The sequence below is a fragment of the Carassius auratus genome, chromosome 19, assembly GCF_003368295.1.
Source record: "Carassius auratus strain Wakin chromosome 19, ASM336829v1, whole genome shotgun sequence".
Classification (NCBI taxonomy): domain Eukaryota; kingdom Metazoa; phylum Chordata; class Actinopteri; order Cypriniformes; family Cyprinidae; genus Carassius; species Carassius auratus.
The window spans coordinates 29,277,734-29,297,738 of NC_039261.1; the positions used below are offsets into that span (position 1 = coordinate 29,277,734).

At 37.6% G+C, this 20,005-nt stretch overlaps 1 protein-coding gene across 2 annotated transcripts; it reads left to right on the forward strand.

The window, feature by feature from the left end:
- The first annotated feature begins 3,403 nt into the window (after positions 1-3,403).
- Positions 3,404-18,614, forward strand: LOC113120164 (protein shisa-6-like). Of its 2 annotated transcripts, XM_026290111.1 has the most exons (6): positions 3,406-4,232; positions 7,444-10,557; positions 10,752-10,909; positions 12,610-12,666; positions 14,578-14,763; positions 16,050-18,614. In XM_026290111.1, exons 2-6 carry the CDS (start codon positions 9,878-9,880, stop codon positions 16,871-16,873), a joined length of 1,905 nt encoding a protein of 634 aa, XP_026145896.1. In that variant the 5' UTR covers positions 3,406-4,232; positions 7,444-9,877; the 3' UTR covers positions 16,874-18,614. The 2 variants fall into 2 exon arrangements, with proteins under 2 accessions (XP_026145897.1, XP_026145896.1); XM_026290112.1 differs by lacking the exon at positions 12,610-12,666 and having other exon boundaries at positions 3,404-4,232.
- The last annotated feature ends 1,391 nt before the right edge of the window (positions 18,615-20,005 follow it).

Below are 20,005 nucleotides of genomic sequence, written 5' to 3' on the forward strand. Positions count from 1 at the left end.
TTTTTTTCCTAACTGGAAAAGTGTTGTACAGAACATTTGTTCTCCTTCTGTTGACCCCCACCCCACCCCCCACCATTTAAACAGCATGGAAAATTACACTTTCTTAGAGTAAAAAAAAAAACATAGTAAATAAAGCATTGCAAAGAAAGGAAAGACTGTAAAATATAAATAAACAAATTACTTTTCAAAAAGAGTGTCTGTGGGTTTTCATCATCGCCGAGCATGTGTTTTGAATTACATTGTTCTCATGAGACCGTCTCCAGTAACATCATTTATTGACTGCCTCGTGAAGAAATTGATTATCATTTTAATTTAGTCCCATTATGATTCAGTTTGTTCCGGTCCTGGAGTGTCGTTCTGAGAGTGTTGATACACAGTTGTACAACAGCTCTGGGACTTTTCACTGTTTGTATCCTTGCTTGTATTTGTTTGCAGGATTGAAGCAGAGCGAGGGGCAGGTGTTGAAATCAGAGCATCTGTGTTTTCTCTTGGTTCATGGTCGCTTCCGGTTTCTCACTAGGAAATGGAGCATAAGCAGTGTGCAGAGAAGAAATCTGTCATTCCACATCACTCACATACGCTGTTCTAGACTGGCTTTCTGTCTGTGCTTTGCTCAGTGATGGCCAATGCTTACATGCTCAATGCTTTGGCTTACAATGCTTTGGCTCATTAAGAAAAATGCAGTTATTAGTTTAATGTAAAAAAAAAAAAAAAAAAAAATCCATTGCTTTTTCATTACCCAAAACCTTGTAGTCACTGGAAGCATAAACTACTGTACTACATATACAAAAGATTAGGATCAGTAATATTTTTTTAAAAGAAATGAATACTTATAGTCTACAAGGATGCATTAAATGCATCAAAAGTGACAGTATAGAAATTTATAATGTTTCAAAAATTCTGGAATTAATTAAATTTCAGCTTTGCCATCACCGGAATAAATGACATTTTAAAATGTATTGAAATAGATTTAAAAAATGTTTATTTTTATATAATTGTTAGAACATTTCACAATATTACTGTTTACTGTATTTCTGATAAAAAAAAAATGCAACCTTTTTGAACATAAGAGACTTATAGAAACATTTACAAATCTTACCCATCCCAAACTTTTGGACTGTAAAGTACAAATTGGAGTTAGACACTTTCGGATCTACAGTTGCACCAGAAATATTGGAGACTTGTCACTACATTAGAAAATAAAATATCAAGCCAAATGTCATCTGCAAACAAAAAGAGCTTTTCTCAGAGCTAACTTGGCTTTTCTGAGCGGTGTTTTAGCATATCTGAACTTTTTATGCAAACTTTTTTTTTTGTAAAAGTATGATGCTAACACAATCGCACTTCTCTTTAGCATTTTGAACAGTAAATCTGATAGTTTATCATTTCAAACTTAATCTTTTTTGTGAAATGTTTTCCTTAATGTTTGCCGTGTCTTTGAAATAAATGCTTTTAGTACTTTATTATCTAATGTAATGACATTAGAAATCTAAGCTTTTTTGTGGGATAGTATTCACTGTGTAAAAGACATATTTCAGTAAAACACATCAATGCACTGACATCATGTTGGTGCTTGGCAAAACCTCTCAGTTGCAACCAAAATTCTTTATACTTTGGTGTTGAACCGCTTTAACAAAACACCATCCTTGAACTTGTCCCACACCTGAACCTGTTTTTCACATTTTTCATGCGTTCACACATGTGTGAGCGTGTGATTCTGGGTTTTTGTGTCTGATCATTTTTGTGTGTGGCTCTGTGACGCATTTGGTTTGGGCCAGTGGCTGCAGGAGTGTTTGAGTCATCTGGCTGTGTGTGAGAGCGTCTTTGTGTGTGTTTACATGTGTGTGCGAAGGCTACAAGCACTTCTGGCAGGTTCACTACCGTGAAGCTCCCACAGCGACAAGACTGACCCCACCATTGCCTCCAGCCACACAAGGAGTCATGTCATGCCCCAAATACAAACATTCGCTCTCACGTCACTGCAGATCGGAATGTTCATACGCCAATGTCCTAAAGTCTATTGCCTTCAGACTGCTGTATGATACTTGAGAACAATGCTGTCTCCTCCAGAACGCCTCCTGAAACCATCTAGCCTTTTCCACGATGTGAGGTAACCAGTGCCAGCTTCTGAAGACTTCACATGCATGCAGCATGGCATCTCTGTTACTGCAGGAGCCAATAGTGAGAGAGGTAACAAGTTCACTTTAGGCCAAGGGACTTCACAATCAACATTCAGTTATTGAAATCGCTTAGGAGGAGACATTCTTCAGTAACAAATAGGTAGTAATAATATAGCTGGATCAAATATATATTAAAAACAGAATGTGAACATTTATTAAAATAATTTTACTCACCTGTATTGCAGTTCAGTTTAATAATTCTGTGTCTTCTTTAGGAAAATTCTCAATTAATATGATAAAACGGCATAAATCTAATAGATCAAGAAGTATGATTATGATACAATAATTAGTAAAAATTTATTTTAAATGGCTTTAGATATATACCATGTCACATTGTTGTCACCAATTGACATGTTGACATCCTATATGCAATGTTTTTTTTAATTCTTTAATTTTGTCTGAATAATAATTTGACATTTTACTTGAGAATTATAGTAATACCATATTTAATATAGTATTAATAATAATTATTTAAATATTATATTAATAAATACATTTTAAAATAATATTAATACAAATATTTTTTTTTAAGTTACACTTATTAAGGTGTCCTTAAATATGTTACATGTACTTATTATTATTATAACAATTAATTATACATAATTACATGCAAGTAACCCGAAGCCAACCCCAATCCTTACCCTAACCATAAGTACCATGTAGTTAATTAATATTATTCAGAACGTAAAATATTCTATAATTACACTGTAACAATATAATATACACTGTAAAGTTACACTATATAATTACATTGTAATGGAAATATTTGTTAAAAGTTTGTAAGACAGCACCCACCATAATTATCATGTTTTTTGACGTTTTATTTTACTAATATTTATTCTTGTTTTCATTAAAATAAGTTTATTTAATGCAACAGGGTAATTTATTTTCTAATTTATTTATTTCCAGTTACTGTAATTATATATATATATAAACTGAACTTAAAATATGTATAATATCTTCTGTTTAAAATTTTATTTACACTCTAAACTGACCAGGACATGTTCTTAAGATTCACTATCATTTCAGACCCGTCAAGAGATGCTGCGGTTACCACAGCAACCATCAGCGCAACACTTTTTATAGCCAATGCATTTCTGTCGCACAAATGGAAGACCTACACTATATTAGTTTAACTCATCCCTTTCTTCATTTCGCTCATGCACAGTTAAGTTAAAATCTAGCCCGCGTTTAAAAGTTCTATGAATTCTCGCGCGCTAGAATCTCGTGAGCGCGTGCCATTCTGCGCACGAGCGTCTGTTGATTTTCTCTAAAAACCCAGCTCGCATAGAAAAGACGTTCTCAGCGTTTAACCGCGTGCCGGCAATTGGCAGATCATTTCCAACGTTTAGCAAATGAAACCACGTGCAAGCATCTGTTCGCTCCAATCAACTGATGTAAACGGAGCGAAGCGGACCTTTGTGGGAGCAATTGCGTTTCCGTGGCGCGGAGGTAGATCTCTATTAGTGAGTGTGGAACCCATTGAATTTGTGCTGAAAGCGGAATAATACGGTCATTTAAATAGCGGGGAAACGGATATTACCGGGCGCGTCTAATTAATCAGCTGTTTTATGCTTATTTGGAAACACACGGATTCGACTGTGCATAGTCAATAGCGTTTTATATGAAAAAGAACCTATTATTACCTGGATGCACGGAGTATTGTGCGTTTTCTTTTGTCGTTGGAGTGTAAATTACGCATGGGCGATATTTTTGCTAGTATTTGGACGTCCACTTATTCCTTTCGTCTTTTTATGACTGAAAACTCTATTTTGAAACTGACATCTTTTGTAGACCATCCAGGATTTATTCGCCTTTAAATGAGATGCTCTCCCTTCGCCAGTGCCACAAAACTGCGTCTTTTTCTACGAACCAAGAGCTGTAAAGAAGCGCAAGACCCCATCTCTGTGAATAGTGCGAGTGCTGCATCATCTCATTCAGTTTGCTGTCAGCCAAAAGACGGGCAACAATAACTTTGAACGGTTATTGAGTCTCATTTCCCTCGGTCATTGTCCACTGATTCGAAGCGGGCAGCTGTTGCAACACACGCAGGTAAGAACAGAAGTGCCTTCATTTTGTTCCCATCTGATGCTGCAACGTGCGCAAGGAGCGCGTACACACAGGTCTCTCATCATAGCCCTCGCTTTGCGGTTTTTGCTTATGTTTTTGTGTGTGAATCAATTTTTTATGAGCTAAAATTAGGGAGCATTCATAACGAACATAAGATTTGGGAATGGATACATGTCATGGGGATTGGTGTCGCACAGCGTGTGTCGTCCGCCACTGGAATTTTAATTTCCTCCCGGAGATCTGCCATGATGCTGCTGCTGTGTGTGTGTTTGTGTAGCTTGCTGTAGTGTGTGCGTGTGTGTGGGTCAGGATTTGTGGACTAAAAAATGCTAAACGAAACCCTAAAACTGCAACAAGGTATCTTATAAGGATAACTTTAGGGTTAAGGGAACGAAAATTTAATTATCTCAGTATAACAACAAAAGAAGTCAATGGAAAGTGCTTGTTGTGAAAAAAATAAATAAAAATAAGCATGTTTGTTAACGGCTTCTGTGGCGCATTGTGAACACCAGCATTAAAGTCTTGCAAAATGCAATAATTAAGCAAATCCTTCACATTTTAGTTGACTATTTGATGTTTTATTCATGTCCACCTGTAAATACCAGCACACAGGTTTTTATGCACTAGGACTTGTTGCAGACACTTTTCCTAAATCCTACATTACTTTTGCATTTCGTCTCCCAAGGCCTGCTGTCCTCTTTCTAACCTTCACCCCTCCATCCCCATTTCAGTGTGTGCTCGCTCTAAAAAAATGGTAATGGGCTGCATATTGTCCTGACATCTGTCATCTGCACCTGTTTGTGGATGGGACGGATGCCTCCCATCCTCCTGAGTCAGAGAAACCGAGCTGATGGTGATGATGAGGAGGATGAAGGGGGTGGGGAATGGAGAGGAAGAGTCGGCTGAGCGGAGATGTGTACTGTGCTCACTTATAGGAAGAAGCATGTAGGATATTTACCGCAAAGCGAGGATGAAATGAGCGAGGTGATCCATCTGCCCGTCTCTATGTCACATCCCTCTCTATCTCACTCACTGCAGCAGAGCTATTCTAAGAGAACACTTTCGACCCACGCTCTGACAAACAGATTGGGAAAAATAAAGAGTGTTTGAGAGAGAAGGAAGGATGAGAGACGTGTAATGTGGCTCGCTCAGGCCGACTTTGGAGAGTTAGTGTGCATGTGTGTCAGAGGAGTATGTGCAGATGCTGTGCAGCACATCTGTGAGGCAGGCCGTGCTTCCAAGACCCTGTCTCTCCGCTTCACATCATTAGCCACACAAGGCGTTGCCGATGGCAAATGAAAGGAGGCATCTCGGTGAGCGTAAAGCACTCTGTTAAACGAAAGGGCATAAGATGCACTTGGTTGCTGCATGTGAGGGACCGTTGAAAGGTGCGTAGCCTTGCTCTTTTCCACTCGTCCCCTCTTCCATAAGGGTCCCAAAGACCCTTCCTCCCCCATCCCTGCATCCTTCCTTCCTGTCTCCTCTTCTCCTCTCAATAGGGTCTCTCTCGGCCCTGCCAACCCCCCACTCGGCACACATCTGTGGCTGTGTCACCCCCGCTTCCTCTCTCCCTTCGTCCAAAGCTGTACCTCTTTGAATGTATTAAGCCTTCAATATGTTCCCAGAAGCCTTTTTAGTGGCGTTTTTCACTGTTTTGTACCAGACTTTGAGCCTGGTGCTGTCATTGAGGGTTATAAATTCGCTGTGTTGCATCAGCTATGCTAACATGAGCATGTTATTCACTGCTGTAACGTGTGACTCAGTATGTGAGAAAGCTGAGGTCGCACTACTATATGCAGGAAAATATGGTGTGCATATTGCATACGCTTTGCACCTTGTTGATCGTGGAGGATGATGTGATTCACAGCCATATGATTTTGGATGACTTTGGTTTTGTTGAATAGAAACAACATACAAGTGAAACTGAACCTGAATGCACAAATTTTATATAATTGTCATAGATTTTAGATTTCTTTATTGTCATAATTGCATGGTTGAATATGTATATGTGACCCTGGACCACAAAAAACAGTCATAAGGGTCAAATTGAGGTTTATAATAAATAAATCATCTTTCCATTTGATGTATGGTTTTATTAGGATCGGACAATATTTGGCCGAGATGCCACTATTTGAAATCCGAGTGCAAAAAAAAAAAAAAAACACTTTTAAAGTAATCCAAATGAAGTCTTTAGCAATGCATACTACTCATCAAAAATTACGTTTTGATATGTATATATGATAGGAAATGTGCAAAATGTCTTCATGGAACATGATCTTTACTTAATAACCTTATGATTTTTGGCATAAAAGAAAAATCTATAATTTTGTCCCATTCAATGTCATTTTGGCTTTTGCTGCAAATATAGACATGCTACTTATGACTGGTTTTGTGGTCCAGGGTCAGACATGTCAGTGTCAGAATAATAACCAAAATCTTTTATCACAGAGCGAGTAATTTTATATCACTGTTATGGTGTGTATACAAAGCTATTTTATTGTACAGTAGAATTATTTTAAATGGGAAAATGGAAGAAATATGGCTTATATATTAAATAACTATATAGTAATGTGTAATTCTGTAGAGTAAATTACATCAAACAACACTATTTAATTTGATTTATTTTCACGTTTGTTTAAACAAAAAAAAAGTCAGTACAGCTACTGCTTCACATAACGCAATACGTGAGTAAAAAAAAAAAACTGTGAAACTATTACTTCTAAATTTACATTTTAAGAGGATGAGTTATGTTTAAAGAAGGATTATTGTATGTTGTGACGTGAATTGGCACTTGTAGACAATGCAATGCTCTGATTGTGCCTAAAACTCCTTAATATCAAGATCTTCTTCCATTCATCATCCTATTTTGATATTATTCCAAGTTTCATTAACATGAAGAAGTGCTGCCCACTGAAATTAATGCCTTATTATTATAATGTTTGTTGTATTCAGAAACGTATACAGCATTTGATATTTTTGAAAATCAGTGACGTTGGGGTTGTGAATACATAAAAAAAAACTAATGCATAAAAATGTATTTAGATGTTGTCAATATATGCACCTTGATATGTATTGCATCTGTTAATTTCCTGTATGTTCTTGCACTGTGCCGTTTGTGATTTATCATGTTAGGCATTTTAGCTCATTGCAGATCAGGTATTTGATTCATTCTTAACTTCCTTTTGTTTTTCAGTGAAAATCCAAGACTAGCAAAGGAAAATTGAAGCCAAGACGAAGAGCCATCAGCCTGGATGAAAACGACTGGAGTCCTGGCCAGGAATACAAGTCGTCTTCTCTTCTAAAGCAGATGAACTATCACTGTTTTTGTGTGCCAGGGGCTTTTTGAAAGGATGTTGATTTGCACAGATTGAAGATTTTCTCTTTGACTTTTTGCTACCAAAAGCAGTGCCAAACTCTTAACCGTGCCAACCAGAAGCAAGAAATTATTTCATTAGTATTTTTGCAGTTTCATTGATCCATTTGAAACTAAATTTTCACCCGACATTAGTTCACAATTGTTACCTTACCTTCACTATTAGTTTGTTTTTTAAAATAATAGCATGTAACGGTTCCCAAGGTTGAAAGTTTATATGTGCATCACTTAGTACAAGTCAAAAAACAACAAGCAGCTCCCCAAAATAGGGAAAACAGTGCATTATTGGTTAAACATGCTTTATGTAAGAGTGGCCGTTACGAATGCATTAGCCTGAGAGAGTTTGGATCCTGATCGATTGATCGATGGCTGGACGGCTTATGGATGGCTGGCACAAGCCTCATTAAACTTTCCAAAGTGAGCTGCTGCTAATTCTGTTGATTAGTCGTCCGTTCCTCTCACTAAGGCCCATTTAACTCATCCTCTCCATCAGATCTCTTTAGTCATCCATCTCGTTTGGTCCTCCCGCCTCTACAGAACCCTCAGAAGTCTCTGAAGGGTTTAGATACTGAAGCCATACGTCTCATAGCCATATTAACGTCAAGATCTCTGCCATCGCTGCGAGGATTCGGCTTGGTCAGTCGGGAAGAGCAGGTGCATGGGTATATTCAGGAATATCTTTAGAGGTGTGAATGTTCAACGGTGGCCCAGGTTTGACGTTCCGTAATCTGCCATATTCACCAGCGAGCCATTGAGGCATTTACTGTCTTGACTGCGGGATGACGTTCGAAGTTGTCCCACTACTTGAAAAGACGCTCTTTAACACTTAGGATAGGTCTTTTGGTGCGCTTGCTTGACGTTCTTCACGTGTTCCACATTAACGGATGAATCCTGACTTGTTCATGCCTGTTCAGTGGGCTCAACCATGCTGTCCTGCCAGAACTGGGCCCAAGCCCCCGTTTGTTTTATTCTGTTGGGTTGAGCTAAATCCAGAGCAGAGACACTCACACAAGAGGGTCCAACACACATAGACCCACAAACTTTACCTAGACTCAGTCCATCCTTCCATTTCCTCTCTTCCTTTCTGGCCTGACTTGTGTCATCAAACCAGGAACTAGTATATACCTGCTGCTTGTTACACTTCTTGAGTGTCCTAACCGACCTACACTCTTCCAAAGCCTTCGTAATGAGCCTTTGTCCCGTGGTGCCACCTTTAGAGAAAAGATCAGCTCTTCCCCATTTCTGAACTCTTTATAGTTTCTCGCTCATTGCTTCGTCCTACCTTTACCTCTAGCCTCAATTACTTTCTCCTGAAACTCGAAAAAAGATGGAGTACCACTGACACTGTAAGTTTGATTATGTGGACTGCACAGCAGAACCTCAACGACCCTTGTAAGTCTCACAAGACATTCTCATTGACAATTAAATCCTAAAGCGGCAACCAACTGAGATTTGTTTACAAGACGATATTAGTTCTTGGAGCTGACGATGACAATTGTTTACAAGTCACACGGAATAGCTGAGCACTAGAAACTGTTTCTTTCTGTTCGGTTGTTTAGTGAGTCGACAACTGAAGTGCCAACCAGAATAGAAAACATTTGGTTTACACTTGAACAGAAATGTTTACATGTTGCCCATAAGGTGAAGTCAGATTGAGTCTTGAATAAATTGTTAGTGCCATAGATCAGTTCAGTTACACCGACTTAAACAAAACCACCTTTAATTAAGAAAAAGCTGAGCCCATGATTTTGTGACACTTTAAAGGTTTACAATGGCAAAATATACATAACAACTTAATTGCTTACATTAAAAGAGTCAAATAGTTGTTCATTTCATTTTCATTTCATTTGATATAATTTGCTCATTGAGAAGATTCCAAATACTTAATTTTGTGCCAAATCAAAATTTTCAAACATTCCAGCTCTCACCCATTAAGCATAAAACTCATATATAAATGACCTCATTCTAGTTAATAATTTCCTCCGAAATATGTTTACATCCTAACTGAGAGTCTCATGCTTATTTTCTTTAACCCGAACTCCTGCACTTGAATGTGCACTTTGCATATTAAATCATTTGCATACTACTGTATGCACACGTGAAAGAGAGATTAACTTGTCTACATGTCTTATATATTGCCACACTGACTTGCAACTTTTGATAGACTTCAGCTTTTTGTAGTCCTCGGAAGTCTTTTGTACGAAGGCTTCACATTTTTTTCATCTTTGATAAAATCAACGCCCATTGTATCAAGATGCCACCCGCTGCCATCTTGCTTTTCTTCCTGTTTGGCCCTGTGGTCTCTACAGTGACTATTACCTCGGAACGCTCCTCCGTGAACGGGGGTCCAGTGCTGCTTCTGTTGCGAGGACGCAGCCGCAAGTTCCCTCCACAGGATGTGAGGGGCAAGGAGGCGGCAGCCATGGCGGCAGAGCCAGAGGCAGCTGAGGTCCCTCCGAGACCCCTGCCACAAATTATGCTACCCCGCAATGTGACGGCCGATGCCCTGAAACCCCCGCTGGGTGCAGCGCAGGTGGCACCTCCTCCTCGGCGCCTGGTGGACGTGGACGTGTGTCAGGGCTACTACGATGTGATGGGACAGTTCGACAACACTTTCAACTGCACCAAGGGCACCTACATTTACTGCTGCGGCACCTGTCATTATCGCTTCTGCTGCGAGCACCAGCGCAGCCGTCTAGACCAAGACTCCTGCACTAATTACCGCTCACCCGACTGGGCCGTCACGGCGGGACCCATCACCCACACCCCAGTCCGACATGACCCAGACTTCGACCCACTGCAGCAACAGAGCAACAACACGCCTTACGTCATCGGAGGAGTCATCTCGTTTACCATGGCCGTGGCCATTGGGGTTAAAGTGGCCTTCCATAAACTGTCTCGACGACCGAGGAACAGAGACATCAACATGCCTAGGTAAATGAAAGGCCCATTATGACCAGGCTCACGATGTGGAAGGAAACAATGCTGTACACATCTAAGTCTGCATCAGTGACTGCCATCTAAAGAGATCTGCAGTGATTTTAATGTCATGCTCTTTCAGCTTTTGCCTTATGATTCTGTCATACACTCATCCTGCATTTCTACTGTTTATCTCTCTCTCTCTTCAGAGCGCTGGTGGATATTCTGCGTCACCAGTCCAGTCCGGTCCAGCAAGGAGAGAGGAACAACAGCACGGTCCTCACAACCGCCACCTCCAGTGAGGGCATGCTGGGGCGGACATCGAAAAACTTCTACACTCCCGTCCTCCAGAGCAAAGACAACCGGAGTGAGTCTATCTCACCCACACATGAGAGTTACAGAATGAATGAAAAGCTAAAAGGGCACAACTCATATACATTAGCAGGGGAATGGATAAGCAGGTATTGAGAAAGAGAGGTTTGAATCATAGAATCACCTGGGCAGAAATGAAATCTGGAGGCATGATTTTGTCGACAGATCGACAAGCCTGAGTGTATGAGGTAATGTAGAACAGAGGATGTGTCAGAAATGAGTCAGATTCGTTCTGCTTCAGATGCCATGTAACCACACGAAACTAGAGCAGCAAGTAAAAGAGTAGGTGTTTTCCACCTTTAAAGCTAAAGCATTTTCAAATAACATCAAAAATAGGAAAGCTTAACGTTAGCAGCACGGGGGCTGCGTTTAGGAAGTAATCAGCGGCCAGTGAATAAAATACAAATACAAATCTTGCCATAATGTTTGTTGTTTATCAGCTGGTTTTGAGGAGTGTAGTAACTAACAATTAGACGTAAGTCTTAAATGTCCTATGTCACTAAAGTCGTTAGGGAATTCAAATTGAAATGTTTACACTTCAAAACACGTTCACGCTATACGTTCAGAAGTTTGGAGTCTGTAATGATTTGTTTTAATGTTCTGAAAAGAAGTCTCTTTTTCTCACCAAGGCTCCATTTATTTGAAAATAAAAACTTAAAATTATAATTTTTTTAAAATATTAAACATAAAATAATATTGTAATGACAACTGGAGGTTTTAGTGATCTTTCAAACTCATTATGATCAATGTTGAAAGAATCTTAACATCTTAATATTTTTGTAGAAACCATAATAAAAAATTTCAGGATTCTTTGATCAATATAAAGTTTAAAAGAACATCATTTATTTGAAATATAAATCTTTTGTAACAACATTATAAATTATTTTACTACAACTTTTGAATAATTTACTCCATCCTTGCTTAATAAATCATTTTGAACATTGTGTGTGTGTGTGTGTGTGTGTGTGTGTGTATATATATATATATATATATATATATATATATATATATATATATATATATATATATAATTCATAAAATTAATCAATACTTTCCAAATGTTTTGTTTAATAATTCATATGCGAGAAGAAAATCACTTTAATTAATCTAAAGGATTTAACCAAATATTTAAAACTCTGGAGACCAAAGGTAAAAATTTACTAAATGTATAAAATTAATAATATTATGGGTATGAACCTTATCATTTTATGTGCTATTTATCACTAATTTCACAGTTGATGTTCTTTTTAGGGTTGAGACCATCTTGTCATGATATTTCTGTTTTCACTCTCAAGTTTCAATGTTTGGCTGCAGTTGCTAACAGAACACATACTTTTTAAATGTGCTGCAGGCGGTCTGTCCAATCAGTGAGGAGAGTCTTTTAGTGGCACCAATCAGTTGTAAGAATATCGCCATTATTGAAATTGAAATATGACTGCACTGCAAGCAAGTAATGTGGTAAAAGCAAGAAAACTGCATCACTTACATAAGTGCTTGCATTCTAGACTGTTTCATCCATTATAACTGGACCGTTATTTTTGCGTCATGTTTTTCACTTGCAGTACTGATAGATTTTTTGTGAAACAAATTGGGGTGCAGGCCACTGGAAACCATTTTTAAGAGATATTTAACATGCTAAGAGGCCTTGCATTTTGTACCTGGGAGTGGATCAGTGTTCACTCTGCTCTCTTGCAGCTGGGAAACACAGTTTTGGCCAGACTGGGTCCAGTCCTAAACACACAGCTACTATCGGTAAGCCAAGGAGCTTAGGCAGAGTGTGCAAATGTGTCGCTTGTGTGAGAGCACCAGTAAAAAAAAGCTTCAGATTTGTCTGTGTGTGTTTGTCACTGCCTATGTTTTGGCTTGGTCTCGTTGGTTCGAGTGTGTTTGTTCATGCCCTCCCACTCTGTCGCCACCCTGAGCTATTTTCCTGCTGTTTGTCCTGCACCCAGCAATGTTTGCACCAGTCACCAAAGCTTCAGTAAATGTGCTGGCATGCCTAGTAGCATAATGCCAAAATCATGAAGAAAAAAGTGTCTTTTCTTCATGTTTATGTTTGTTATTCATTTATATTTATCTTAAGTACATGAATATTATAATTAACCAATAGATTGGGAGAAAAACATATAGATGTTCTGGATTCCACCTTCTGTTTTCTCTCTCTCTCTCTCTCTCTCTCTCTCTCTCTCTCTATCTATCTATCTATCTATCTATCTATCATTCTATCGTTCTATCTATCGTTCTGTCATTCTATCATTGTCTATCTATGATCTGTCAAGACCCTTTACTTTTTTTAAGTTGAATTGTTTAATTTCTTGAAATGCTACCTCAATTCAAATTCATACTGAGAAATTGAATTCAAACTTAAAATGCATTCTCATTTCAGTTTCTAAATGGCTCACATCCCAGATAGACAGAATTATTTCCTCAAAATTATTTTGCCTGTTATTTCTTTCTTTTCCTTTTTTTTCTGGGAGTGTGGGTGGTGGAAAGAAAATCGTAAAACCAAAAGAGGAATTTAGTTTTTTTAACACTTCATTTATAATTTACTTTTTTTTTTGGGGGGGGGGGGGGGGTTCTTCCTGTTTTTTTTTTTTTTTTTTACATTTATTTATTTTCGTTAATTTACTGTATATACATAATATTAAATATAGCATATAATATTATGTACTATATGATGTTTGTGACCCTGGAGCACAAAACCAGTCTTAATCTGCTGGGGTATATTTGTAGCAATAGCCAACAATACATTGTATGGATCAAAATATTTTCGTTTTCCCAATAGTCATTAGGATATTAAGTAAAGATCATGTTCCATGAAGAAATTTTTTACATTCCCTACAGTAAATACATAAAACTTTATTTTTGATTAGTAATGTATTGCTAAGGACTTTATTTAGACCCAATATTTTTTATTTTTGTCCCCCCCCTTAGATTCCAGATTTTTAAATAGTTGTACCTCAGCCAAATATTGTAATATCCTAACAAACCATATAGGACGCTTATTTATTCAGCTTTCAGATGATGTAAATTGTAAAAATGTTATGACTAGTTTTGTGGTCCATGGTCACATTTGTATACTATATTTTGTAACATATATGTGAGAATCATAACAGTTTTGAAAAGCCTTTGACTCCATGAGTCAAAACAGCAAATGTTGCATGCCATGGTGAATTGGGGCTGGTGAACTGAACTGGACAGCTAACTCCAAGGTACTTAAGTTCAAATCTCAGCAAGGATGATCTATGAACTGGAGAGCTGCTGAGTTCCCCTGTGACCACTGTACCCTTGACTACGTTTAATCTGAAGTGCTTAACCCAAGGTAGCTCCGGGGGGAACCTCTCTGTAGTATGTGTACTGCAAATTACTTATAAAAGTGTCTGTGGAACAAATTACTACATGAATAAGGATGTTATCATTATATAAGGCTTAAGGGGTGTTAAATTTAAGTAAACAACACATAAGACAATATTCTAGTCACACATCTCTCCACAAACGTTCCAGTTCCACTGTATTCTAAGTGATTCTGCCATTGTCATTTAGAGACTCAGGATGCAGCTTCAGTGTTCCAGTTACCCATATTCTACATTCGACCCAGATCGATATGTTTTGAACACATCGTTGTTGGTGTTTGTCTTATTGTCTTTTGTTCTCCTCTCCTAGAGCGAGTTCCACGCATGAACAACACCCAGCTGGCCTCAACAGGAACACTGCTGTCCAGCAAGCACAATAATTCTGGCTATCACCCCTCCTTCTCTCACTCCTTCCACAACCTTGCCCAGCTACCTCCATCATACGAGACTGTCATGAAACCAGAGCTCAACCGCTACAGCTCCCTCAAGAGGCTAGGTGAGTGTGCGTCTGAAAAAGAGAGTGTGTAATTTCAGATCTGCTACTACTCAGAGTGTAGCATGGGGTCAGCCGCTACTGTCGTAGTTTTTGCAAGTTTAATTTAATCAGTATGACTGGGAAATATTTTAGTTGATCATATTCCTATTCAATCAACACTTGAAAACTATATTTGAAAGAATTTGGAAATTACTACAACAAAAAATGTATTTAAATAAAATGGCTTTTTAAAAAGGGTCAAAATTAACCTCTATTTACCTAGCATTTGTATATTAGATATTATATCTGTATATTTTAGCCAGATTACATTTTACACATTCAATCTGAGTGTGATTGGATGGTGTGATCTCACTTTACCACACAAAATGCAAATCTCCACATACAGAATACAAAAGAGGTTATGTTAAACTGAAATTATGTCAGTTAAATATGAAGTTAAATTAATTTAATAAACAGTAAGTGATTGTTCAGAATTGTTTCCATCGTCTCATGCTGTTCCTTTCTTTATGAACTCTGTAGTTTGTTTAAATAAATACGTTTTTAGATATTAACTAAAGATAACGCATTGAGTGTCATGACCATAATTTTTTTTTTACTGCATCTAGTTTAAAATAATTCATTAATATATACTTGTTCTTTGTTATTAAAATATTAAGATTTTACAGGTGCTGGTTATATAGTTAGAATATCATCAAAAAGTTTAATTCACTAATTCCATTCAAAAAGTGAAACTTGTATATTCTATTATACATATTATATAATCTAATATATATTATATTCATTCATTACACACAGACTGATATATTTCAAATGTTTATTGATTTTGATGATTATTGATGATTAATTCTTTGTATTGGTATATTAATATATTATTTGTCAATATTTAACTATATGCTTTATTAATATTAAAGTATAGAAATATAAAATTAGCATTAACCACCATTAATAAATGCTGTAAAAGTATTGTTCATTTTAAACTCATAAGGCCTAATGCATGATCTGTTAACGAACTGAGTCTAATTGTGGGGTTTTACCAAAAAATGTGCAATGCAGCATTTTTAGCAATTATTTTTAGAATTATAAAATTACTGAATGTGTAAAACACATTTGCATGTTACACCTTCATTAAATGTGATTAACATCTATGCCAGAAAATTTCCAAATTAAGTCACATTGCATCATTTTAATGCAGTCAAATGTGATCTGATCACCAAAATGCTTGTTAATTACTGGAGTAATGGGTCAAATTTATGAAAGATACTCATTTTCATATTTCCTTACTACAGAGAAAAACTTGGATGAATATTCTGGATATTACAGCTCCAAGCGACGGCCAGATAATGCTCCTCCCAGCTTTCACTCCTCCCAGCACCACCTTCCTTGGGGTGGTGAATTCACACTGGGTGCCCGGGGTACCCTCCCTCTAAACACATCCCGTACACGCATCCACATGCCCACTTCCACCCCCAACCCCTACCCTCTACCCCAGACACAGTACATCCCCACCTTTGACATGATGAGTAAACCACCTCGCCGGGTGATGTCCCAAGACCAGCTTCTGGCTCTGGGGGAGGGGAACACTCTCTCACGCCTCTCCAAGAACCAGCAGCATCAGTACTACAAACCCATGACCACCAGCAAGAGCTCCAACACTCAGACTTTACGCAAGTCTCATGAACGCCTCCTGGTCTCTCCAGACCGCCTGGAGGAGCGAATGATGGGTGATTATGGCGGGATGGTGCCCACCATGTCCCGTCTCACGCACCACCAGAAAGCGCAATCCCAGCAAAACGTATGCGTGACGCCCTCGCTTGACCGCCATCACATGATAAAAATGAATTCGCACCCTACCTCTGGCCGTGAGCAGGACCACACAGTCGCCACCATGTCCTCCGGCCACGGGGCCGGGACTTTGGGATGGGGTGAGGTCCACGGCTCCGGAGGAGGGCCCGGAGCGATGGCACACAGCGCTCGCCGGATGGCCTTCGCCACGAAACGCCAGAACACCATCGAACAGCTGCATTTCCTTCCCGGAGGAGGTGGGGGAGGGAGCGCAGGGGGTGGAGGTCAGGCACTGAGGACGGGGAGCAAGAACGAAGTAACCGTGTGAGCGCAAAAAAAATATATTAAGGAGACAATGGATAGATCAGGTGTGATTGCGCAAGCCGAAGAGAGGGAAGACGGTGGAGTGTAAAGAAGGCTGAAGAACGGAAAGGAGGAAGTAAATAAGAAAGGGGTCAGAAATCAGGCCCAAATGAATGGAATACACAGTGTGTTGTTATTGAGAGAAAGATGGATGTAAAAACCATAGTATAAGTGATTCTGTTGATCCCTAAATTGGCAAATTCTCCATAAATAGGAATGTGAAGAATGGCCCAGGTCTCCTCTGACCTGGGAGTAATATATAGTGTCTCAATGGCTCTATTTAGACATGATCTGAGGAGATGCAAAAAAGAAAAGGTTCATTACTAGAATAGGCCAAGTTTTCTCTATTTAGTACATTTAAGCTGATGTAAAAGCCAGTTGGTTTAGGGGTTAATTTATTTTTCCTGAATCCAATCATACAGTTGACCTTGCCTCTGAATGTTTGGCTTCATTCAATGCAAAAAGTGTTATTCTCAAAGAGGTGCATCACAGTCATCATTAAACTAAGGGAACAATGAGATAAACTGGATGAAACTGACAAGTGTCCAATAGTACACTGAATTACCTCACGGAAACTATGATTTGACCTGTCTCAAATCAGATCTGACTTGACTCGGGAATGGATTACTGTGCACGTTAAGCAGTTTGCCATCAAGTGAAGAAAACACTAGTAATCCGTCACAGAGAAGAACTTGAGGACTTGAAAAATGTCACTTGTTTTGTGACCTGACTCTTTAGTCTGCACTGTTAATATTAGTCCAAACGCCATCAGCCATATTAGAGCTTATTCATATGAAGTATAATGGAGGAAAACATCTTCATTGGGAGACGGGTGTTATACTGATGATCAGAGATTTTTCGCCTTGTATACTGAGACTGTGAATCAAAGCTGACATGAATACTTGACAGTTTGATTTTTTTGCATTGTGGATAAAATTTAGGCTTATTTATGATATGATCAAAAGGCGGTCAGATAGATGGGGAAATCAAGTCTGAACTAAAAATGCTTGAGCAGACAGACATTTGGAAAATGAATTCAGCCATTGAAATCTGATAGAAGTCATGCCTCTTTCTTGCATGTTTGACTAATCAGAGAACAGCTGGAGTTATTACGGTTGTTCTGTTATTTATAAGCGTTAAGAGCTGAGATTTATTCATGGGCATGCGGTAATGTCAAATAAGACAGCATACTCTTCACACTTAATTTGCTACTCAAGCTGTTGTATTGAGGGGGAAAGGGGAAAGGGTTGGTTATACAATGGACAATTTAATCCAAGGGCTATTCTGAAACTTATTCATTTGTGTCTGTGCTTCCGTGTTCTGACGGCTTTTTATCTTTTCCCGAGGCTACGTGCCAATGAGTGTACAAAACAGAAAAATAGAACAAAATCTGCAAAGCTACTTCAAACACTCTTTGTCACTGTAGGATACATTATTATCTAACCAATGAGTTAGGATTTAGGATTAAAAGGTGTCTTGTTTATCTATACTATATTCAAGAAAAATGTATTTTTTGTTTGCAATTTCAGTTTTTCAGCATTCTCCACATCAAATGGACACTGTTGTGGTGGAATGTCTGAGACCGACCTGGCTGAGCAAAATTATTGGGCCATTATATAGTATTTTAGATCAGTCAGCAATGTTTAAGCTTTTATTACTGTAACTTTAACTCAATTTAAAAGCATTGAAAAAGGTTTTTTATATATATATATATATATATAATATTAAATCCCGAATGTTCAAATGTGTACACATGCCAATTTATGTGCATATATATAAATATATATTCATCAATATTATTCATATTCTTGATTATAAACATTTTGTTTTTTTCCACTGTGACTTTAGAAATTGTTTTTGATTCCTGTTTTCTGTTTATATTTGAGTTTTTCTAGTGGATTCTAACCTTTGTAACTCGACAAAAAAACAGATGCAATCATAGTGAAAAGACAAAACGCATGAAGATGTCAAAGCCAGTGTTGATGATGTCATATTGCTGACTTCTGATGTCAAAGTGTGTATGTGTCCAGTTTGTGTGTCTGTATTTGTGTGCTCGTGTGTACTTCAGTGTCTATTTTGGAATGCTTTATCTCGCAATTTATCTGACTTTTGCTTTGTGTGAAGTCAGAGAATGTGCATTTCAGAAAACCCAAAATATTATTTTATTTTTAAGTGATTGTCTCTCTGAATGCAAAAAAAAAAAAAAAATAGAATAAAAAAAAATAAAGAAAAAAAATATAAAGAAAAATAATTTTCCATTGCTGCATTCACCAAAGGTATGGAAAACAAAATAACCACAAGATTATTTAGTGTCTCTTATATATATATATATAATATATATATATATATATATATATATATATATATATATATATATATATATATATATATATATATATATATATATATATATATATCAATGTTTTTATTTATTCTTTATTTTATTTTTTGTTTTTTCCCATGAAATACATAAACATTGTTGTAAATTTTTGGGGAGAAAATGCCAAAATGCCATGCATAAAATATTTACAGCAAAAACTTTATTATTATTTTTAAATAAAATCCTCATCATTAAGAAAGACTGTTGTGTACTTTTTCTCATTAATTATTAATTATGTTTGTTTTTTGTTTAGGGGAGAGTGGGGACAGTTGCAACACTTCTTTCATTTGTTTTAGTTTCTCAGAGACTGTTTGCATTAGAAAGCCATTTTAATACAATGAAGCCACATCAGTCAGCTACACACCCGCATTACTGTAACACGTGCACATATGATTATATACATACATTTTATACTTGAATAGACAGAGTCAAATGTTGCAACTGACCCCACAACAGGAGACAGTTGCAACAATTCACAGGGGCAGTTGCAACATTCATTAACATGTCATTAAAACCATTCTTGTATATCATTTTGCAATTTCTTAATTTTCTTTGTAGACATGGTCTTTAATAGGTGAAATTGGCTGTATAAAAACAAAGAATAGTAAATGGGGGGGGGGGGTCTTTTCAAGTAACAACCATGTCTTGGTTAATTATTACAATACATTTGAACTAAAAAATATTAATTTAATGAGAATCAAGACACTGAAATTTTAT

Coding starts and splice junctions, on each gene's coding strand:
- LOC113120164 (XM_026290111.1), top strand. CDS start 9,878: ATGCCACCCGCTGCCATCTTGCTTTTCTTCCTGTTTGGCCCTGTGGTC. Junction 10,558..10,751: donor AGAGACATCAACATGCCTAG/GTAAATGAAAGG, acceptor CTCTCTCTTCAG/AGCGCTGGTGGATATTCTGC. Junction 12,667..14,577: donor TAAACACACAGCTACTATCG/GTAAGCCAAGGA, acceptor CTCCTCTCCTAG/AGCGAGTTCCACGCATGAAC.